This window comes from Triturus cristatus, chromosome 11, assembly GCF_964204655.1.
Source record: "Triturus cristatus chromosome 11, aTriCri1.1, whole genome shotgun sequence".
Taxonomy (NCBI): Eukaryota; Metazoa; Chordata; class Amphibia; order Caudata; family Salamandridae; genus Triturus; species Triturus cristatus.
The window spans coordinates 403710429-403734655 of NC_140594.1; the positions used below are offsets into that span (position 1 = coordinate 403710429).

Sequence of the window (24227 nt, forward strand, 5' to 3'; positions counted from 1 at the left end):
CATCCTTGCCAGAGTTGGGGTGACATGTCATTAAGATGGCTTTACCCCATACTCCAAGCTCCCACCTAAGAACCAACTCTGCACTGGTACTGGTTCATACTGAGCACAATCCTCAGCTAAGTGCTGATTGGTGAGGAATGAGGAAGTGGAGTTACAGAGGGCGCCAAAAGGTGCATTTTCCATCAAATGTATAATTGGGAATTATTGGAAAGCAAGAACACAAAGATTGCAGCCTGAAGTCTATAACCAGCAGGAACCGCGAGGAATGGTTCTGAGTAAAAACATCTCACAAATTGCCTGACTAAGAACAGATGTGGTCTTGAGCTGAGCTTCTGGGCACTGGTTGTGCAGAGGTTGCCGCTGGACACAGCGCTTAAACGTTTGCTATGACTTGCCTAGAGCACAGTCAAATACTATGAGCAACAGACTCGGGGAAAGAAGAGGAGGATGAGTGGGTCCAGTGATGCCACAGTCCATGTAATGTGGCTAGAGGCCACACAGCATGGCCAGAGACTGCGCCCTGCAGGCTCAGTGGTCAAAAGGGGTTCACAGGCGGCAAGGTTACAGGCCTCCCCTTGTGCCTGCAGGGCAAAGCTGAAAGCTTTGGGGCAGAGGGAAGGTGCACGAGGCACAGCCATAAACCTTGCTCTGTGCTCCGAGCTCACAGGGCATGGGGCAGGTCTGAGCCCTCTGGCCTGTTGTGGCAGGGAGCAAGCAAGTAGGTTATGGCTGTAGTCTTAGGTTTATGCCCAGTGTGCTTCTGTAGAGTGAGAATTATGGCCATGCAATGTGCCAAGAGCCCAAAGGAGACCATGTCTTGTGCCAGTGCACACAGGACACAACCGTCAGCCATACCCAGCAAACTCTGAATGCAGAATGTTCCACAAAGCCTTGCCCTCCCTCCAGAACCTATGCCCCCAGAGTCTGCTATTAGCACAGGTCAAGGCGTCTGGCCGTGAAATCTCCACGCCTATGTGCTCTTAGAATCTACTGCTCATGGCCTTAGGTTGTGTATGGTGGACAACGGCACAGAAAGTGACCTATATTGAGGCTGACCCAAATAAATGTACTTCCCAAAAGAGGCCCCCAAGGCATAGAACATGAATTTGGATACTCAATTGTCCATCTGCATTGAAAATAGTTTGGGGACTTAGACGTAAAAATAAAAATTGGTCTGTAATACAAGTCTAGTGGTCTATAAAGTAATATATAGATACTATGCAAGAAATGTAACTGTAGTTCAGAATTCTGATCACAGTGTTTATGAGATTCCAGGAACTTAGCACATGTATTTTGGATGTTGTCAAATGGGAAATAAACTACTCAGTTTTTAGTGTAAACTGGGAGCATGATCTTGACTCTGAGATGGTTAGACAATCCATCAGGATAACAGAGTACTGACCCTCAAGTGCTGTTTAAACGTTGAGGGTCAGTATTAGATAAACCTTTGTCGTCTCTTTTCTGAGACCCAAGATGTTTAGCTTAAACCTGGTAACTGTATACAGGCACCAATACCAATAAAGAAAGGAGAATAAGTGAAATGAGGGAGTAGAAACATTTGTGCAAAGTTACCAGGTTTAAGCTAAACATCTTGGGTCTCAGCAAAGAGACGACAAAGGTTTATCCTGACACAAATTAGGAATTGAGGGTCATTATGTTCAATTTATCCCAGATAGTCTTTTGTTTGGGGTTTGAACCATGCGTACAGGCTGGTGCTGATTCAACAGTATTAGAAACAATACATTCAGACATAGAGTCCCGGAATCAACAAATGGTTGCCCATAGTTATTACTCGATTATTTGTTTAAGGGTATTGTATGTAGGGCTACGAAACCTAGAGCTATGCCACATTTTTAGGACCACTTCAAAGTAAATGAAAGCCCCCTCTTGCTTTTCACTTTCTGCACCACAGAGACGTGGATGGTGTACTTGCAAGGAGTTGTTCATTCAGCTTGTGGTCATTCTGAAGCCTTTTCTGAAAGCAGTCTCCCTCACAGCAGGGAGTGTAACACTTGAGTATTGGTGATGCTGGTTTAAGGCTGCATTCACACTTTTGAAAGTCCTACCTTTGTCTTTGTAGGACTCCCTGCCTCCAGCCTTTCTCTTCCTCATTGATGTGTCACAGGATGCTCTGCAAAGTGGACTAGTCCAGATGGTGTGCGAGGAGTTGAAGGCCCGGCTGTGCACAACGCCCAGGTAAAATACATACTTTGAGTCATTCATCAAATAAGTCCACATAGGCATTGTCTGACAACTCATCTTTCCTCAATCCAGCCCTACTGGCTACATAGACGTGAGCCGGACATGTATGTGACTCTGTTCTTGCTCTACCAGCTGTTCAGATAGCTCTGGACCATCAGAAAGTTATTGGATTCGTTTTTTTTCCTCTGCAAATGTTTGCAACATTCCTGGTTTTCAACCATTACAATGTTCCCAAGGCTTCCCTATTTACCATCGCCTTCAATCATGCAACTGTTTTCTGCATATTGCAAGATCATTTGAACTCTAAAAGTGGAACATGTTTATATCCTCTTTGTATGTGCAATGGGAAACATATGCGGGCTTTTTCTGTGCACTTTACATTTTGCAGAGTTTTTCTATTTAAAAAAATCTGCTCACACTCCTCGACATCTGAAAAAGTTTATTAGCAAAAGAAAAATAGTAATTGAATCACAAAGTTCAGCGACAAGAGGTTCCACGAGACCCCAGTGAACGTACATTTTGTAACATTCAGTACAGAATATAAATGTATATGTTCTCATGCACAGGGTTCAAATGTTGACCACAATGCAAAACTGAAACAAAGGCAGCTTAGCAGGTGCAGAAACTAAAACATGGTATATAGTACCTATTCTGCCTCGAAATGATACAAAATGTAAATTTTCAGAGTTGAGAATTTCTCTATTAGGATGCCAAACATGATAACAAGGTTTACATCTCTGAGGTGACCCTGCTTGGTATCTCAGTTAACAGATTGCTGCAGCTACCACAGTTATTCAAAGGCCAATGATAAAAATGTCACATAATATGCAATGGCAAATGTAGGCATTCTTATCTTCATGTTATTCTTTTGTGGCATAAATTGTATCAAAGTCTAAAACTTTACAACCTTCACAAAGTTGCAACGTTTTGTGAGTTACTCAAAAATTGCTCTCCCCAATTTTGATATTGAATGGCTCTCAAACGCACAGTGAAACGCTGGTATGTGCATCATCTTTTGTGCTAATGTTTCTCGCCCAATTAATCCCCTGTTCTTTTTCCAAGGGATTCTGGAGATTCTAAGATACCCCCCACCCGCATTGGCATTATCACCTACAACAGGACTGTACACTTCTACAACCTGAGTTCCCACCTGACTCTGCCACAGATGCTGGTTATGACTGATCCAGCCCATGTGGAAGTGCCCCTGAGGGAGGGTCTGATCGTGTGCCCAGTCGATTCAAGAGACATGCTTGTGAGGTTGGTCAGAGCTATTCACTAACTAACTACCTTATATGTATATAGGGCCTATGAACATTGGACAATGAGAACAAGTGACTCACCTGTTCCATGCATATTTCCAAAGAACTTTCCTAAGAAACTAGCCCATTCCTGAGCTTTCGTCTGCCACGGTTGTGCATTATGTTGGGTAAGTTTTCTTATGGTGCAGTTCTACACTATTGGTTAGGTTGGAGTCATATCAGTTATATGGCCCATTAGTAATGTCCGGTCATGATTGCATTTAGTTAGGTCTTCAAAGTAGGCAGTCATACTTTCTATTGGTTAGATCATTCTAGGATATGGTTAAGCACTCGATTAGTTAGATCTCCCCCTGGTACAATCGTAAATTCCATTGCTTAGGGTCTCTCAGAGTATGGAGTGTGTGATAAGGGATTTTACACCTACAAGTTGCCCTCATTCAGCCTGGTCTGTACCGAGTGCTTGTTACTTACTAACCCTTCCATTTTATATTCCAGTTTGCTAGATGGGATTCCTGGTCTCTTTGCAGGCACAGAGGAGACGGAAGCTGTATTTACACCTGCTATACGAGCCGGCCTTGAGGTGCTAAAGGTAAGGTGGACCATGTATGGATAAAAGCAAGGAAGAGGTGCTAGTCAATAATGAAGGGGAGAGTGTTGGCAGTCATTAATAAAAGTAAACTGCCAGATCTATGCCCACACGGCTCATGGCCACTGCTGTAAATTCATGTCACTCTTGATTTTTAGAGGCCATGTGGCGGAGGTGTAGTGTAATGAGGAAAAAGTAAGAAATGAAAAAGTAATTGCAAAGAAATAGATACTATAGACTTCATGGGGTTGAAGAAGGATACACATGTGTCTTTGTGCATACATTTTGGCTGGCAAACTGGTACTCTGAAGTTCACCTCCCTCATGTAAAGCTAAAAAGGTCTTTGTACTCTGGTACTCCACAATGTTGTCCATTTACATTGCTACAAGTCTAAACCTGGACAGACAATTTTTGTCAGTGATGTGCTTTTATTCCTGTTGATGGATGCCTTGGGCACTGCAATATAGTCCTCTTTGTTGTTTTAATTTTCTTTTATTGAAATGTTAAAAATCACACAAACATAAAAATAGGAAACAGTTTGCTAAGAAATAAGTCAAAATCTTCACTTACCCATATTATCTTTATGCCATCACTACAGTTCATAATGATATACAATAATTTCAGAATTTATGGTCTCCTCAGTAGTCTTGTGTGGAGCAAAATAGTTCCCCGTCCAATTTAAACAAACATTAGCAAAGCCAATGTGTATGGGGTTGCCTGGCAGCCTTTTGACTTACTTGATGCTTGTTTTGTTATGGTTTTGCAAAACTTTATTGCTGTGGATTCTGCCTGACCTCATCAAAAATCCACAACAATTATTTTTGGCTTCAAAAGCACATATTGCCATAGTAGAGTTACAGTGAAGTTAGGCAATGGTTTAAGTGGGCTGACCCCGCTGCTTAATGTTGTGGGTGGTACAAAATTGTTAATGATACTATAACGGATGAATAGATTAAATGGACTGGCTAAAAGCCTCAATAAGTAAAGATATTTGTAAGGTAGTGGATTTTTGATTGGGGTGAATGGTAGTTCATCACAACTAATAAAGTCACTAACCTATTCAGTAATTTACACCTGAGCTTAACCCCTGGTTACTGTGGCACAGAGCAGACAGGCTTACCTTAGTGAAAATGCGTAAAGCATTGAAAAGTACAAAATAGTTAAAACATCAAAAACAGAAAACACTAAAAAAAAACACTTGTTTTTAAAAAGAGAGAAACATTTAATAAACAAAATTACTCCAAGGTGAAACAATCCAACTAAGGGAACCAGCTATATGAATTTAAAAAACATGAAGAGAAAAAGCACCAAGAAAAAGTAAAGCACCAATAAAAGATACTGTAAGTGTGTCACTAGGACCTAGGCAGGATTTTAGGCCGACCAAGATGGAGCGCAGGTCTGATACATCAAGCAGGTTCGTCCCGGTCAATGATTTTACCTTCTGACTTGGTCACTGCAATGTTTTCAGTTTCAAACAGCAGGTGCAGTCCTTCCTCTGTTCTTCCACAGTTCCAGAAATTGTTCTGAGAAGCTTATGATGATGGCCATTTTTGTACAGTTCAGTAGCCAGTGGGTGAGGGACTACAGGACACTACCTAACAAATGAGGAAAAGTTCCCGAGGTCAACCCTACCCACTTATACAGCACAACCTGTTTGCCATCCTGAAAGCTATCCTAACGTGCACTAGTCTTATGGCAATCCAAAATGGAACAGGCTTTTTGCCATTGGAGGGAGGATGTGGGTCAGTTGGAGTGCCTTCCTCCTAAGCTACACCAAACTTGTTCTGGGACCACTGAGATGGAGCAGGCTGAACACCATGTGTCCTAAGATCAAGGAATTTTCTCCTCCTGGGTCTCTTTTTACACTGGTTTATGAATAGGCATGACTAACTTCTGTCCCTTTGAAGTTAATGAAGTTCCTCCGACCTTCCCAATGTCCCTTCCTGAGCTGATCTGTATTACACTCTCTGCACCCAGCCCATCTTGTCTGCAGGCCTAAGCCATTGTCTCTGCTCCTCTGTTCTGGGAGCACTTTAACACCTTATTAGGGTCTTCCACTGGCAGGACAGCTGCTTTCAGGCTAATGCCAAGATCTTCAGACAGGGAAAAGGCAACTTTCTAAAAGTTTATTTTTCTAAATATTTACTAAAAATCTAGCTTCAGCATGGAATTTGATTTTTATTAAATATTAAAAATTGTGGTTGAACAATTTGTGTTCCTTGTCTCAAACCTGAGATAGCAGAATTAATATTTTATTCTGCATTCTCATTTTCTCATCGGACAGCCAGATCCTTCCACGGTGAAAACAGCTTTTGGAGGCTTGTCACTGCAGGGACATGGCAACATTAAAGTTCTACATGTATTGTATTTAACTACCATGCACCCTACCTCTTGGGCTGCAAGGCCTAACTAGGGGTGACATTATTTAAAAGGAAGATTTTCTTCATCAAAAGGGTTATTTTGGCAGGTCGGGCTGCAGGTTTAAACTGCAGCAGTCAGGATACCCTGGTACGCCTAAAACCATGTTTTCCTTGTCACATTAGTGGATGGCACAGCAAGTGCTGTGGTCATAAGGTGACATTAAAGTTTCTAGGCCATGAATGTAGTTTTACACCCTATAGTAAGGCCTTATAGGCTAGTTAAATATACCAGTCGATGATTGGCAAGTGTTTAAGAGGTCAGAGCACATACACTGGTCACTGGGCATAGTGCCCCTTTGTGCACAGCCTAAAAAACAGCAATAACTGTCAGCAAAAAATGGTGGCGACAATGCAAAAAGGGCATTTTCTCACAATATTACACAGATAATTTCAGTAAAACCAAAATGTATTGGCTAACACCATTCATAAAAAGTGCAGTTCGATAAAACATGCTTAAAATATTCCAGTTCACTGCCTCAAAACGTACTTAATCAGACAATGACTATTACTCCTGTCTAGTTTCTTAAACCTTGGCATTTCACCCAATCTTAATGGTATTTCACCCAATCGGAAGATTATTTATCAAACTGGGCCTATCTGCAAAAACATTTAACATTAAATGGGGAGGGAGGGTTGGCCTTTTTTAAATCATCCTTCTCAGAAACAAAAAAAAAAGAAATGGGATAGACAGGCCAGAGCCTCATAGAGTAGATGTTTCCCACTGTTGTTGCTGCCATCTCTGCGTCCATTAGGTTTGATAATATGTAAAGATTTTTTTGTGGAGATAGGATCTATTTTTCAGGGAGATTTCCTTAATTCTCATTCTTTCAGCTGTTGCCTCAGCTTCTTGTCTGGTTTTTAAATCAGATTGTACTATTGTGGTGGAATAAACAGAAGGAAGGGTGACCATGATTTTTGCATGGTTTTGCATTCCTGATGTTCTCATCATGGCTGAGTGTCCAATTTACCATGCAATGTAATGTATAAGATATAAGGAAGAAAATATGGTTAGTTGGCTAAACAGCTGTTTTTAAAACTGGGGCCTTAGGTTGAAATTCCAGCTCTCTTGACCAAAAACCTTCATACTGTGGGAATATCACCTTATCTCCCGGTACCTAAAATTGTAACTATGTGTGAAATGAATATATGAAAGATTTGCCTTTGTGAAATTTAGATGCCCAAATCACCTCTTGGCGTTACACAACCTTGTATCGTCATCTACCACCACCTGATATTGTTCGGTACTTCATTGCTTCCTTTCTAGGTTTGCATTGAATAAATATACCCGTGTCTGGGTCCATGCCTAACTGAAGAACTAGACGATGTACAGCTCAACAACTTGGACCTTCCTAAGACCCACTTCAACACACTCAAGCAAACTAGTCTTTGTTATGAGATGTTCCTGCTGATGGGTAGGACTCTCTTGGCAGTGGATAGATGGTTGGTGAGGCATCTTTCAGGCGCCCAACATCAGGGGTTTTAGACATAAAGACACTTGCCTGATTTAGACTTTGGCAGACAGATTCCCCTGTCACAAAAGTAACATATATCTGGTAAGCCTTATTACAAGTTCTTTATTTCCAATGGAATTTGAAATAAGGCGGATGAGATATCCCTCATGTTTGTAAAGGGGTAACCCATCCAACAAGCTCTAAATTAGACCATTAATATTGAGAGGCACAGTCTACAGCAGCATAGTTGTGAAAAGCTCAGTGCTGATTAGCTTGAAGTTGAAGAGCGCTTCAAGCTCATTATACCAGGGTCCGTAACAAATTTCCAGATAACAGTTGTGTGTTAGACTTTAAAGTCCTGGATATATTCCGAACTTTTGACTCCCTGTGAGTTAGGTTTATTGGAATCTATTCTGGATACTTCCAACTGCAACCTCTGCCAAGCATTTAAAGCCAAGGCAAGAGATATAGAGGTCCAGAGTAAGACTCTTTCTTCTAAGAAATAAGCTATCTCTAGAGTCTGTGATCAGCTGACAGGTGTGCAAGAAGTATTCTTCTTCACCCTCATTTAAGAGAGTCATGCCTGACACAGTGGATCTGGGGGCAGCTTTTCTGCAAAGTCTCGGAAAGCAGCGAGTGCTATCGAATTGGACAAACATGATAGAGCTCTATGGGTACCATCTTCCAAAGTTTAGAAGTTGCAGATCAATATGTGGTGTTGCAGGGTGGCAGGCTTTTAAACTTACAGACACTGTGCTGACATTTATATTTGAGTGAAAAGATGCTTAACAACACATGCTGGATTTTCCCTTTACTGGTACTATTTTAATTGAAGTTCATGCAGATGGTGAAGTCCACCACAAGAGATGTGGGATCATCATCTGCCCCCGTTTGTGATGTTTTCTCGTTTTTTCTGTTCTAGGAGTGTGGCTGCCCTGGCAAGATCTTTATGTTTCATTCGTCAATGCTTACTATGGATAGAAAACTGCAATTAAGCACAACACCTCAATCGGCCTCATGTAAAAAGGAAAAGGTGAGACTAGAGTTAGGTTAGAAGTTGTCTTTTTCTTATTTTAGGATCAGGCAGGATACATGCCTGATCGATTGGCTTGCTGTCGGCTTGCTGTCTAAAGGAAAGGCCCAATTAATAATTTAGAATTCACTCCCAGTGTAACCAATATTAAAGCAAACATGAGTGACAGGTAGGGATTGGCTGAGAAACGTTTTGGATGCTAGTTCAATTAGTCTATTAACCATGTTCTATTCAGTGCCTATTTATGACTTTCACTATTGTATTGTAAAGTAGCCTTCCCGAAATCGGAGATGCTGATGGACAGGAGGAATTTTCCCAGAAAAGGCTAGCTATAATGTTTGGTTTATGCCTACTGTAAAGCTGGCAGTCATGATAGAATGGTGATATTATAGCCAGTGGCGGCTGGTACAGATCGGGAGTGGTGCGAGGGAGATGGTGTGAAGAAAAAAAAACCACTTACCTCTTCACTGCCACGTCTGTCCTCCATCGTCTCTCCTCCTCTTCCCGACGAGTCCCGGAAAGGAAGAAGGAAGCACACAGACTTCCTAAAGCCACTCACTACACTGCTGTCACCATGACAGCAGCGTCGTGATTGGTTTGAGTGCCGTGGTTCGGCACTCAGACGGGGACTATGAGCCTGTGCATGTTCTCCACCCAGGCTGTGAATTACAGCCCGGTGGAGAACATGCAAAGTACGAATGACTGTTTGTCCAGCCCAAGACTGCTTCCAAACCGTCATGCACACTTTGCCCTAACCACTCCTCCCCCTTCTCTGTGAGCAGCCTAGCCCCGCCCCACCCCGCAAAAATGCCTCCGCAGGGAAAAATAAAATGATAATAGCATTGTGTTATCATTTTATTTTTCATTTTTTGTACTGTTGGAAAGTAGTGGGGCGATGCTCCTCCGCCGTAGCAGAAGAGCCGCCACTGATTATAGCCTTATATCCCCCTGTAGAGGGCATACTGGTGGCTCTGTCTTATATAACGAGAGAGAGGACCTTTAACAACCTGAAAAGCCCTAGGCAGAAGCACTGTAAGGCTATTAGAACATTCCACCCACTGAGGACAGAATTGTAGTGTAGTTCCTATATCCCTGATAGGCTCTGCGCATTGGAATAACATACACTATAGATTTGACATAGGACTAAGGTCAGTATGTCTATATCAAGTATATTAAACTTAATTACTTGTGTGTGCCAGCTAACTCAGAGGTCACTAGAATCTTCTTGAATATACAAGAAGGGATTAGTCTCCGACAACCGCATAAACATGACAACTTTGTTTCCCTTTAGAATCAGAACAGTCTCAGAACTGTGGAAACAATAGATAACAGTTTCAGTCAGTCAATCATGCATGCTTCGTTTTTACAGAGTTGCACAGAAATAGAGAGACTGGCGTTTCAATAAAAAGGTTTATTGAAAGTCTTATTTCTCATGCAAGAGATATGAATTGCTACAATCGTAAGACAGACTGAAGTACAATATGTACGAGGTTAGCAGTAAGATAAAATAATACTGCAATAGCATGGTTTGTAGCTATGACATATATTAATCAAAATACATACATAAATAACATAATGCTAAAATGTGATACTCATCTGATGCTTCTAAATTGTTCTACCCCAGTGTACCTAACTTAAGTGCATTACAGGGTTTGATGTAGGTGCTGTTTCTAAAGTATAGCTAGCTATATTTTAGTTTAGCCAAGAGTTGCCAAAAGTTTCTCTAAGGTCTAGTCAGCTCCATACCTGAGAATGAGAGAGGTTGGAATCGATAGTCTAACGCCCCGCAAGGGAAGTCAGAGAGCACTGGAGCTGGATTCTCTGCGAGGAGGATGGCAGCGTCAGGTCAGTGCTTCAGGCTGGAACTCGATCTCCTTCCGAGCTTGCCGTGGCGAACCGCGTAGTCTGGGTTGGATCGAATCCTCCGGGAACCGCAATTTGCAAGGGTAAGTGCTTGTATATTTATACCTTGAAGGTGTCTAGGAATGCCAGTATTGACGTAAAAGTCGGGCAGAGGAACGTCATGAATGAACCCCTAAGGAATAGATGTTCATGCATACTTAATGAGTTCTTGGAGAAATCAATATTCAAGCTGAGGGAAATCCCTAAAGGCTTAAGGGTCTGGTTTTCAAGAATTCTTTGTGACGTGGATGGACGGATGTAGGTGGTCATGCTTGTATTTAGTTTGTACGGACGATGTCTAAATAAGGGCCGGAGTTCTATGTCCAAATAAGGGCAATGTGAATTGTACCTATATAAGGGCATAAATCGGGAAACCTATATACGGAATCTAAATCTGCACACAACAGAATGTTCTAAATTAAAAAGGGAGACACAAAAAGTACAAGCATTGGAATGTTGGAAAAGAAGGCCTATGCCAACCGTTCTAAACCCTGAGATGCTTCATTATCTTCAATGAAACTCCAAACATTCCAATGTTCTGTTAAGGATTACATTCTATGAGAGAGAACCACAATAGCCTTATAGCCTGCTGTAGCGGTCTATACTGGCCATTAAAGGCCCACTCCAGCGTTCGGCGAGGGCCTTTAACAAGGGAGCGGGACTTTAATGGCTGGTATAGCCCAGTTAGGAAGGGCTATAGGGCTATTAGAACATTCTGCCACTAGAGGGCAGAATGTTATAACAAATAAAACAAAGGCCTCTTGGAGCCCGAGGGGGTTTAAATTCCCTCGGCCTCCAAGAGGCCTTTGTTCACAGCAACAACTGTGAACAAAAGCAACATTGGAATGTTGCTCTGCAGGCTTTTACCGGCCCGTAGAAGCACGGAGCACTCCATTGTATTCAATGGAGTGCTCCACAGTCCAATGTTCTAATACTGGGTATGAATAAGCACCATCTGCACAAACCATAAATGATTTCTCAACTAACAAGACCCAAACCATAAAGAGGCCACTGGTGCGCAGTTAAATGCAGGTATCAGGAATGCGAGTGGATACAAGATTTCATAGAGTAGAAGAGCAAGTGACCTGTTTCCCACAATATGGCAGCCTTCCCAAATCACAAGTGCTATGTGTGAAACCATAAGGGCTCCATGCTCGACAGTGAGGGCTCCGGCTGAGGTGCGAGTACTCTCTATAGAAAGTGAGGGCTGAAGACTGAAGCACAGGTACAGTGAAAGTGAACATGAATCGGGACTAGGATTATACCATAAGAAACAAGAAAGCAGACTCATCGCTCTTTCAGTCATAAAAGAAGTACCTGTTAGTCCACTATCAAGGCTAACACACAACTGATCAGGGCTTTAAGTGGACTGGGTCCATCTGGGTCTCAGACCCAGGAATAATAAAAAATGGACATTGAAACAGGTCCGATATGATTGTTCTTGACCCAACTGGCAAAAACACTGATCTATTTCTGAACAATGAATGTAAAAACTGTTCGAGTAATCCATGTCAGAGATTTAGTACCTCTTTATATTTCACATGTTTCTCTTAATCTTCCATTCCCTAATGGTGTTAGTTATTTCCAAGATGTTGTTTTTTTGTATTCTTTTCCATGTAGCATATTACTCTTGTATCGCACTTTATCTTAAACTGCTAACTATCATTAACAAATCCAATTGTCCTGGCTGGTTTTAGGTGTATGGCAGTTGTTGTGTTGTATATCTGGATTTAATAACAGAAAGCTTAGCGGAGCATCAGAATACCTGTTGGGTAGGACACTATGGGAATCACAGAAGTTTAGATTACATGTTTAAGCCATGTCCTTAATTACACAGGCCACGCCCCTTTTAGAGAGACCCCCCCCCCCTCCCCCCAACTTGGATTAATGGAGTTCAATCCAATCTCTACCTGTACACCTCAATCCTGACCAGCAGCCTCAGACCAACATGTTATGTTTAACAATAGTGAACCTTTAGAAATGTACCACAAACCTTAATCGCATGCAGTACCTCTTGCTATTCTAGGAGAGGGACCCACTTACACCTCTGCAGCACCACAAACTATTTCAAGAGGGAGATCCACGCATTGGCCTAACCTGATGAATTTCCTGGGCGTACGCAGAGACTCTTGGCTTAATTAATTCGATTTTTTGGGGTGTTTCTATTGCATTTTCAGATGTCAATGGTTGCCTTCATATTGCACTCCTGAGTTCTGAATGTAATTTTATTAACATTTCTAGTCTGTCTTTCATCCCCGGGACACTGTGAGTGAGGAGCTGGCCGAGCAGTGCGTCAGTCAAGGATGTGCAGTGGACCTCTTCCTTTGCCCGCAAAGGCCATGCACTGACATGGCGACACTCGGATACATCCCTGGGGCCACTGGAGGCACCCTGCACAACTATGGCGAGTTCCAGGTAAGACATTTATTTCTGCTTCCATGTGAATTTGTACCATTAGTCCAGTGAATTAGAAAATGGCTGACCGCTTTGCATCCTTTGTAGGTATGTGCCTTTTTTTTTAGATTGGAAACATCATCTTTTCCTCTTCACTTACTACTTTGTGTTCTATTTTAAACATAGCACTCTAGGGGGAACACATGTCTAAGAACTGTTTGGAGTCAGTCTGGGGACCTCCTGGTCGACTGTGGTAGTATGTCTTGGGCATCAGCTACTATTGGTGGGGCTTGCAGCATAGACGCATGTCCCTCTGAACATCTGAGAGCTATAAAGCTCTTTGTGACATAATCATCGGACTTAGTTTCTTTTCCATTTTTCCAAAACATTCCCACAGTTCCTCCACTGACTGCCCCTCGGCTTCCTTATCTAAGTGCGTGTAAAAGCCAACCTTAGAAGTCCATTCATTCACAGATGGTGCAATAGGTTCCGTCCAATATCTGCAAAACAAGGTTTTTGCCAACACAATCAAGTAGAATAAAAGACGTTGTTGTATCTCTCCGAAAAATATGTGCCCCAGGCTTACCCTATTCCAAAAATGATAAGATGAGGGCTTACCTCTATATCTTGTTGAAACACTTAATTAAACACTATACCTATATCATTCCAATACGTTTGCAAGGTTGGTCAGCGCACAAGCATGTGAAGATCATCCGCCTGGATTACCTCACACTTTTTACACCTTCCCTCAGCCTGGTTGGAGAGCTGCACCAGTATATCCGGGGACCAATGAATTCTATGCAGAGTAGAAAAACAATTTTTCCTCAATGATGCAGATTTGACAGTTTTGTACTAATATTTCATAGATACTTGCCATAAACGTTCTATCCTAGGCAAGTCCAAATACCAGATGCTGTAAGGTTCTGAGTCTTCCCTCTACTCAAAACCCAGTAGCCAGCATTCCAATATGCACCTCTTTCCTCTTTGGGGCTTGGCTATGCAAAGCTTCTTCCATCTCCCAAATGTATTTTTTGTGTGTGTTGAATTTGTTTATTGCGTATTTAAACAATTTAACATAGAGAAGAAAGTAGAGTTGCACATATACTGTTCTGGGTTACATACACATGGTCGGTACAAACTTGTGGCATGCCACCAAAGAGTTTTGACACATTATTCCTTCGGGTAATAGTCATCCATTGCACTCTACAGATAAAGGTGATAACAGGGGAAGGGTGGGGGGGAGCCCCATAAACCAAAACAAGGGGGGGTGTCACATTTTCAGAGCTCCTCAGGATCCGGGCAATGCTATATAGGTCCACCTCCTGATATCCCCGGACTCCAACCAAGGGATACGGAGCCCAGAGGTGATCAGGCGAGGGAAAGGAAGGGGGCAAGGGTCAGCAGGGACAAGGATCTGAAAAGACAAAGAAGATATTTTCACACAAGGCTTATATATACAGTCTACTCTCATCAATTCTCACTAGGAATTATCATTACCCTCTGTTCCTGTAAGCGATGCAATGATCACAATCTGAGATTCCGCTCTCAGCAGCACACAATCATGACCCCTATACACGGGCTTTCCTTTTGACTGCAAAGGAGAACTTCCCTATAATAGTTTGTGCTTAGTCCACCTTCAGGGAGGAGCAGAGGTCTTCCTTCAGACCGAAACTCCTATTGGTAAACACTCCCCCTCCATGTAATTGAATCCAAAAATAACTAAGGAAGGCTTCCACGGCGAGTACACCGCCGCCAGATAATAAACACGATGTAGCGCTCCTTCACAAGGGTAAGGATCAACACGCTAGGTTCCCTCTATGTTAATGAGGTCCGAATACCCTTTAGGTTGAGCTCTTCTGAGCTTCTGAATAATGTCATGTAGTTCTCCGCTTCACCTGAGCGTGAGCAGGGTTGTCATTTGCTCCTCCGAGCCGTGACAGATATCGCACTCCTCCGAGCACAATGTTAAGTAGTCTCCGCTTCTTCTAAGTGAGCGCAGGGTTATCGGTAGCTCCTCCGAGCCGTGACCGATATCGCACTCCTCCGAGCACAGCGCTCCGGTGCGTCTTGTCTCACCCTGACGTTCTTGATTCACCCGCGCAAGAGCTGGGTTGAGGTTTGCTCCTTCGAGCCTTTCTGGATACTGTGCTCCTCCAAGCACCGAGAGAATGTTGCAAAAAGGGGGACGGCTCGTCCGAGTCGTCTTCCGTGCCGCCGGTGGTACGTGAGCCTACAGGTGGGGGTCTCGGCGGCGTCGGGGCTGTTCCAGGGTTCGTGCTCAGCCGAGCACAAAACGGAGCCGCTCACCTGTTTACTTTCCAAACTGCACGTTTTCCGAATTCCGTCTCCTCCGAGACGCCGAACCCAGGATAGCCGGTGTAATCTTCTGCTCCGCTGGAGTTCAAAATAACGCACGCCTATTGCTGCGCGCAGCGTCCTAATATAGACGCCCACTTCCTGGTTCCAAAGCTGATGGGACTTGTAGTTCCTAATCGCTGGGTAGGCAGGGGGTGTATGTATGTGCATGCCTACATAGGCCCGTTTGCATACCTCCTTCCCAACTGGGCTGGGTAAGAAATACCACCCTCTCTAAACACGTGCCCCACCTCCTCTCACCCCCCAGCGTATTTATAGAAGAATGTGTCTCGCTTTGTTAGCACCTCTCTTCCTCTTAAGGGGCGGGCCGAGAAACCAGTGCAGGAGGGATGTGGGGGGCGGGGAGGAGGAGAAGGTCGCCGATAAGTCCTGGTGTATGGGCCCTGACACAATACGAGTCCGTTAGCGGTTTGACAGTGTGGCAGTCAAGCCCTGTGGTCACTCGGCTGCCCGGTAACGGTCGTGTGGGTATGAATGTGAATGTGGGCGTGCCAGAGGTGGAAAAGATATGGGAGAGGTGGGGGAGGTAGGGGGAAATGGGAGAAAGTAAGCACAATGGGGCATCGCCCTATAAAGGTGGTAGTAATAATGGCAGTGAACATGACAATAGTAGAGTAATAAGAATATGAATAATATTAGCGGTGAGAACTATAGTAGTGCTGAGGGGGTGGTAAAGAATACCAAAGTAGTGCTAAGGAGGAGGAGTCATTGGAAAGGGTCGATAGATCGAGTAGTGAAATGAAAAGGAGAAAGAGAAATTTGTTTTTTTTTAAAAGCGAGGAGAGCGTGTATCAAAGTGTAGAAGTGAAAGTGAGGCTGATAAGATGGCTTGTAGAGTGGCCGTAGTGCGCTATGCACTTAAACCCCAGAACCTGCTGCAGACATGTCTCCGTCCATGTCCAGCGCCTCTATACGCAGAAAGGGTGTCCATACCTCTAAAAAAAAAATATATGATTGGTCTTGTAGGTTACATATGATCTTCTCGTGGGAGGCACCTGAATCATAGCTGTCAGCCAGGGCTCCTGTGTCGGGGGGGTCGCAGACCTCCATTGGCGCAGTATGCAAAGTTTGGCCATGGCCACAGCTGTATGGAAGAGGCGGTGTTGTGGTCTGGATAGGTCCATGAACCACTGCAAATCATGCAAAAGAGCCTCGGGGGGCATTAGCCGTAGGTAAAGTGGCATGGTGGCGCTCAGGGTCCGTCCAATGTACTCCCAAAAAGCCTGCACTGAGGGGCATTCAAAGATGATATGTGGTATGTCGCATCGGGAGTTGGGGCATCTCCAACAGCTGGCATGGGGAGGAGATCTGCTCTATGAAATGTTGTGGGCGTCCAGTACCAGTCCTGCAAGACTTTAAAGAGGCAGAATTTCATCCTCGACTCCCTTGCGCCTTTGTCCAGGGCTTTTAGTATATCCCCCAGTCATCATCCTCGTACGTGATTGGCACATAGCGTCTCTGCCATGGGAGTCGAGAAGCGGTGCGACACTAGCACACCATATGGTCCAGACATTACCCCCTTATATCACCCCCAGATGAGAAGAAATGATAGCACCAGAGACGGGAACAGGTTTGGGAGGGTGGTGTCCCAAGCACTGCCGCAGACAGTGTTGTAGCTGGGTATACCTCCAGGACTGTGTTGTGGGAAGACCGTACTCCTCTCCGACTTGCGCCAGCGGTTTCAGGGAGCTGTTGCAAATAATCTGATCAATGGTATGTATACCTGCTGCCTGCCACACCTGCCGTGTCAAGCCCTTCCCCCGAGATCATCTGCGGCGTACCCCAGGGATCTTCCCTCAGCCCGACACTGTTCAACATTTACATGGCCCAGCTCGCACACGTCACCCGACAGCACAACCTCAACATAATCTCCTACGCCGACGACACTCAACTGATCCTCTATCTCACCAAGAACCCCACCACCGCCAAAGCCAACCTCCATGAAGGAATGAAGGCCGTCGCGGACTGGATGAACATCGGCCGACTGAAGCTGAACACAGACAAAACGGAGGTCCTCATCCTCGGCTCCAACCCTTCAGCCTGGTACGACTCCTGGTGGCCGACTGCACTGGGGGCAGCCCCGACACCCACTGACCACGCAGGCAACCTGGGAATCATCCTCGACTCAACGCTCTCCATGACCAAGCAAGTCAACGCCGTCTCCTCCTCTTGCTTCAACACCCTCCGTATGGTCCGCAAGATCTACAGGTGGATCCTGAGAGATACAAGAACAGTCACCCAGGCCCTCGTCAGCAGCAGACTCGACTACGGAAACGCCCTATATGCGGGAGCCCCGACCAAGTTCATCAAATGACTACAATGCATCCAAAACGCCTCGGCACGACTGATCCCAGATGTACCATGCCACAGCGACATCACCCCACACCTGAGAAACCTGCACTGGCTCCCCGTCTACAAGAGGATATCCTTCAAGCTCCTCATCCACGCACACAAGGCACTCCACAAGACCGGCCCAGCCTACCTCAACAGACGACTCTCCTACATCCCAAACCGCCAGCTCCGCTCCGCCGACCTCGCACTCGCCACCGTCCCGCGCATCCGAAGAACAACCACCGGCGGGTGATCCTTCTCCCACCTCGCCGCCAAGACCTGGAACACCCTCCCACTGAGCCTACGACAGACCCAAGACCTGCTGATCTTCAGGAGACTACTCAAGACTTGGCTGTTCGATCAGTAGCGTCCCCCCCCCCCCCCAGCGCCTTGAGACCCTCGCGGGTATGTACTGCGCTCTACAAATGATTGATTGATTGATACGGATAGCTTCATTTCCCCATAGTGGGGCATTCTCGTGCAGACGTGGATGTACCCCCAACAACTTGTGAACCTGGTGCCAGGCCCTACGCGCGGCGGACATGATCGGGTGTGCTGCGCCACTGCTCCCAGGCTTCGTCATATATAGGACGGAGAGTCCCTCCACTGCCAAAAGTAAGTGCAGATCCAACGGGACCCATTGTGACGTGTTCAGGAAGTTTGATAAGAAGCACGGCAGTCGGGAAAGATGCAACGCCAAGGCATAGAGTTCTACTGATGGGAGTCCAAGTCCCCTGTGGGTGTGGCAGGCCTGTAGCTTAGATGCAGCAATGCACAGCTTTGCGGAGCCCCACACAAACTACCTTATCTTGGAATCTATCTGCCGCAAGATTGTGAGAGGCACTGGCATCCGCAGCATTCCCCAAGATATAGTTGAAAGCACAGTAGCGTTACCATGCGGACTGCCTGCACTCTACCCCACAACGAGAGTCCTAAAGCCTTCCACTTTTCGAAGTCTTGCATCTGGGTAATAAGCGGGTTGAGGTTGTCCTGGACCATGCTTGCTTGTCCTTTATTGACAAGAACTCCCAGATACTTAAGGTGCGAGCGTTGCCATCTAAAGGGAAACCCATGTATAGCTGCTTTCGTGGTCCCAGCAGAGAGGGGAAGTGATTCACTTTTGCCCCAGTTTATGTTACACCCGGGAAGGGAGGCAAAGTCGTTGATAATCTGGAGCAGGGGCGGAAGGAAGCGGGGCAGGTCAGCGAGGGTTAACAGGATGTCATCCGCATATAAATACAATTTGGATTCGCCTGTCTGAAGTGGAACTCCCGTGATGGCGTCCGAATTGCATGTTGGCAGCCAGTGGCTCTATAGCCAAGAGGAAGACAAGTGGTGACAGGGTGCGTCCCCCTACATATGGTGAAAGGGTCAGATAAGAATACGCCACAATTCACTTGGGCCGTGGGGTTCCCAAAAAGGAGGCACACTTTAGCTATAAATTGATGCCCATGACCATAATGTTCCATCTCTTGGAAGAGGTATTTCCACTCGATCCGGTCAAATGCCTTCTCTGCATCGATGGAGAGGGCAATACCAACCGCAGGGAGGACTTTGGATGCCCACAGGGCGTGAGCGAGAGTACACAGATGGTTCCTGGAAGAACGGCCCTGCAACAAAGCCCACTTGCGATGCATGTACCAGAGATGGGATAACTTTGCGGAGGTGTGCGGCTAGTATACTTGCCAGTATCTTTATATCACAATTTAACAGCGAGATAGGCCGATAGCTTCCGCAATCCAGAGGGTCCTTCCCAGGTTTGGGTATAACGGCTATGACAGTATTGTTAGAAATAAGGCCCAGGGAAGCTTACTGCTCTGCTTCACAAAATGCTGCCTGCACCGTAGTGACTAGCTCTTCCCCCGCCCAGTGGTAAAACTCCGCCGGGTAACCATCCTCACTGGGGGCTTTATGATAGGGCAGTTTTGCTATTGCTGCAGAAATTTTCTCTTTGCTGATCTCCCCTTCCAATAGCTCCCTTCCTGTATCCGAAAGGCAGGGGAGATTTGCTTCCCGCAAAAATTATGTCAGTCTGTCTGCCTCTATTGGCGGGCCAAGGGTGTACAGGGTCTTATAGAAAGAGGCAAATTTGTTCGTAATATCCTGGGGCATCACCTGTGGTCGATCGACTGGCTGGAATAGCCATGGACGACTCGCGTTGGCAGAGTTGAGCTGCCAGGAGCCTCCCCGCTTTTTCTCCGTGTTCAAAATGCCTCCCCTTAATTCTCTTCAAAGCATATTCCACTTTGGTAGTGAAGAGGCTATTCAAAGCCATCTTTGCCTGCTCCAAGACTTGCGGTGCTGTGGCATGGGGCGTTCTGAATAGAGGCGAATATACTTCCTAATGTTGACTTCCAGCGCTCTTTGTTTGTCTTGGTTTTGCTTGATGGCTTGAGCCGAATCCCTCGTAGGTCTGCCGCGTATGGTGGCCTTAGCAGCCGCCCATAACGTTCGTCGAATGATCCCTGGTTGTCCTTTAGAAACTCCAAGACATGTGTCTGTAAAAGGGATTTACCAGTGGGGGCCCGGTAGCGCTGGATATTCAATCGTCAGGGCTTGCGCCCTGGACTGGACAGTCCGAATTCCAATGAGAGGAGGACGGGGAAGTGGTCCGAGAGGGCCGCCTCCAGGATTTGGGATTTCTGGATGGACTGTACTACCCTGGGGGAAGTGACAAAATAGTCCAGGCGGGATAACGAACCGTGTACCTGAGAGGCAAAGGTGTACTCCGTATCCGTAGGGTGGCTCAAGCACCAATGGTCTATCAGTCCGTTGTCCTGCATCACATCCTCCAACAATGCCCTGTCGGCTGCATTGCTCCTGTCCAGCGGTCTGGTCCTATCCAGGATCGGATCTCTCGCCAGGTTCCAATCCCTGCCAATTAGGAGTCGAGAGGCACCTATTTCTGACAGAACCCTATCTTACTGCAAGAAGAACGATTTTTTCGCCCCTGTTGGAGTGTATACCGACCCCACACATATGTAATGATCACCTATCTTGATCTGTGCGAAAATATATTGTCCATCAGTATCTGTCCAAGTCTTTGTCACTGTCGCCGGGAATGATTTCTGGAGGAGAATTGCTACTCCACACTTGCGGGGTGGGCCCTCAGTCCCAGAAGCCTCAGCCTGCACACTACTGTGGATCACCTTCCCCACCCAATCCCATCGCAGCTTGTCCGATTCCACTGCGTCTGTGTGCGTTTCCTGCAACAAGGCTACATCTGCGCGTTTAGATTGCAGGTACGTGAAGATCTTTTTCCGCTTTATGTAATGCGTGAGACCGTAAACGTTTCATGTGACCGCTCGCAGTGGGTGCAGAGAAGTCCTAGTGCTTAATGCAACAAGCGCTAATCAGGGGACCAGTGCTGTGCAGCTAGTGGTGAACCCTGCAGAGAGCGGGTGCAATGTGAAATTGAAGCCTTGCGAGAATGGGGGGGGGGGGCGGGGGGGAAGACTTCGGATCTCCTAAAGAATTACAAAGCTTGCTGGGTAAAGTTATGGGCAGGAGTGTATTTTTAAAAGAAAGGGAGTAACGGCCCAATTCTAAGGACCCAGAGAAGAAGGGATGAGAATGAGAACAAGAGAAAGTAGAACAAATAAAAGAGAAGAAGGAGATGAAGAGACAGAAAAACAAAAGAACAGAAGAAGGAGAGGGAGAGAGGGGAGGGGGGTGCGGGAACCCTCTGGCACTTTCTTAACAGTCTGTGTCTATTAGGTCGCTAGGGCTCGCGCCCAGCAAAGGAGGACCTATAGGGTCGAGTGTACTGCAAGGGCACCTCAGTCGGCAGGGAGGCACAGTGGAAATGTGCTAGCTTACCGCAGGGAAGTGCGCGATGACCGACTGGAATGTGCCGGGGGGAGAAGGAGGGGCACAAGGGTAAGAGTAAGGAGAGAACAATGGGACATCAGAAGTAGGAGTAGCTTCATGGTCGCCGCTCACCATGAGCGCTAATCTGTCTACCGCGGGTCTACATTTAGCGGAGAGCCGCTCCGAGGGGGCACCTCATGTAGCAGGGTGGGCTGCTGCTGTGAGGAGTGTCATCAATATATGTAGAGGAGGGACTAAAGAGAAAGAAGGGAAGCAAACCATGGGAGTCCCTGGATGTGGGGTAAGTGTGTGTGGTACCCGGTTCACAAAGGGACACCTCCAGCTACTGCAAGCATCGAAGCGTGGGGGCCCATATGCCCACCTACCCTGCAAGACCCTGCCGGGTATGAATATGTAGGCATAGTACCCCCAGGGGCACCCCGCTTTCCCCCCTCCCCCAAATTAGGTTACCCAATGAAAACACAAGAAACAGTTGTAAGTGGGTAACAAATGCTGCAGGTTTATTACATAATTCCAGTATATGTAATAGGTGGGTTATCTAACGGGCGATCCAAGGGCAGGTGGCCATCTACTTCACCTGCCCGCCTGATGAGCCGGGCAGCACGGGAACGACCCGCAAGTGCTGCCCCCCAAGTGATTCTTTTTTACGATCACATGCCGTTGAAATTCTACTCACACCCCCCCCTCTCGGGGCGGAGCGTCGCATAGCAAGCCCCCGGTTGTTCAGGCCCACAACCGCCCGCAGGCCTAGCGGGGCGCCGACCGGCTTCCGGGACCTCTCTGGAGGCTCCTCGTTTTGGCTCAGGCACCATGTGGTGCCGCGCAGAGGTACCCTTTGTACCGGCCTGCTTCCAGATCGCCCTGTAACTCCGCCTGCAACGAAAAGGAAAACATTACAACGCTCAGAAAACCCCCCCCCAACCACGCCTACGCCGGGTAAGCGGTAGGGAGGGAAAAGGCGAGGTGGGCGACAAAAGAGGTCGCCAGTGAGGGTGGGGGAAGGCTAAATAGCCTCCCCCTCACACCTGGGCCCGGAAGTGACGCGCATTGCGCGTCACTTCCGGCCCTGACACGGAGGGGGGCACCAGTCTGTGTCCCTGCCCCCCCCCCCGAAGGAGGGAGTGGGGAGGGGTGACCGGGGCCCCGGGGCCACTAAGGCGCCGACCGCCGAGTGGCCCCCTGTGGGGGCCGCGGTCAGCGGCATAGTACCCCCAGGGGCACCCCGCTTTCCCCCCTCCCCCAAATTAGGTTACCCAATGAAAACACAAGAAACAGTTGTAAGTGGGTAACAAATGCTGCAGGTTTATTACATAATTCCAGTATATGTAATAGGTGGGTTATCTTACGGGCGATCCAAGGGCAGGTGGCCATCTACTTCACCTGCCCGCCTGATGAGCCGGGCAGCACGGGAACGACCCGCAAGTGCTGCCCCCCCAAGTGATTCTTTTTTACGATCACGTGCCGTTGAAATTCTACTCACACCCCCCCTCTCGGGGCGGAGCGTCGCATAGCAAGCCCCCGGTTGTTCAGGCCCACAACCGCCCGCAGGCCTAGCGGGGAGCCGACCGGCTTCCGGGACCTCTCTGGAGGCTCCTCGTTTTGGCTCAGGCACCACGTGGTGCCGCGCAGAGGTACCCTTTGTACCGGCCTGCTTCCAGATCGCCCTGTAACTCCGCCACAGCCCTGGAGGCGGCTAACCGTCGCAGCCAGGGCCCCCCACCAACCGGCTATAGTCTTACCTGCACCTCTCCTATCTAGGGCTTCCTGCAACTAGCTGGAAGGGAACCATCCCTGCAGACAGAAGAGTTTGACATTCTGCCACCTCATGACAGTTTGACAGTGCTCGCGGGACTCAAACCCTGTGAGATCCCTTATAACCACAGGCCCAAGACTTACCAGTGAGCTATAGCTCCTGGAGTTGTAGATGGCCCCATCTATGTCCCCAATCCCTAGACGCTATCCTAATCGGATAGGGTCTGTTGAAATAGAGGGGCCTGTGAAGATGTGCGATAACTATTCGCCCCCCAGCGGGAAGGTTACACCTATTCACAATCCTGGGCCTGCCCGCTTTGACTATTATGACGAGAAGGGTTACTTAACATTTGTACAGTCCCCTCAGATAGTTAACCTGGGGCACGGGAGTGCACCTAACTGCCAGCGCGTGACCATGGGCAAGGGGCGACTCTTGCCCCTGCCCACCATCCCTTATACCTTATAGGAATTATGCCCCTACGGATCCCTCAGTGATGATCCCTTAGGCATACCAGCTTCGGGAATCTGTTTGGCTTAAGCGTTGCGCGCTGTCATAATGTCCCCTTGTGTTTGCCCCGCTGACACCCCAGATATTGGGACAGCAGCACCCATAGCGCGGTAAAAGTGTCCGTAAACCAGGATCCCAGTCTCCTGCAGCTGCCGTACGCGACCAGTGATTCCGGTGGGGAG

The 24227-nt window shown here is 46.8% G+C and overlaps 1 protein-coding gene across 3 annotated transcripts in view; it reads left to right on the forward strand.

The window, feature by feature from the left end:
- The window catches only part of LOC146784312 (protein transport protein Sec24C-like), a 255414-nt gene that overhangs the window by 119058 nt on the left and 112129 nt on the right, over positions 1–24227 (forward strand). For all 3 annotated transcript variants that reach the window (XM_085635822.1, XM_085635823.1, XM_085635824.1), the window contains 5 exons: positions 2081–2196; positions 3265–3459; positions 3957–4050; positions 8841–8951; positions 13095–13268. In XM_085635822.1, the coding sequence (XP_085491948.1) occupies positions 2081–2196; positions 3265–3459; positions 3957–4050; positions 8841–8951; positions 13095–13268 (690 nt within the window). The remainder of the gene's footprint in view (positions 1–2080; positions 2197–3264; positions 3460–3956; positions 4051–8840; positions 8952–13094; positions 13269–24227) is intronic.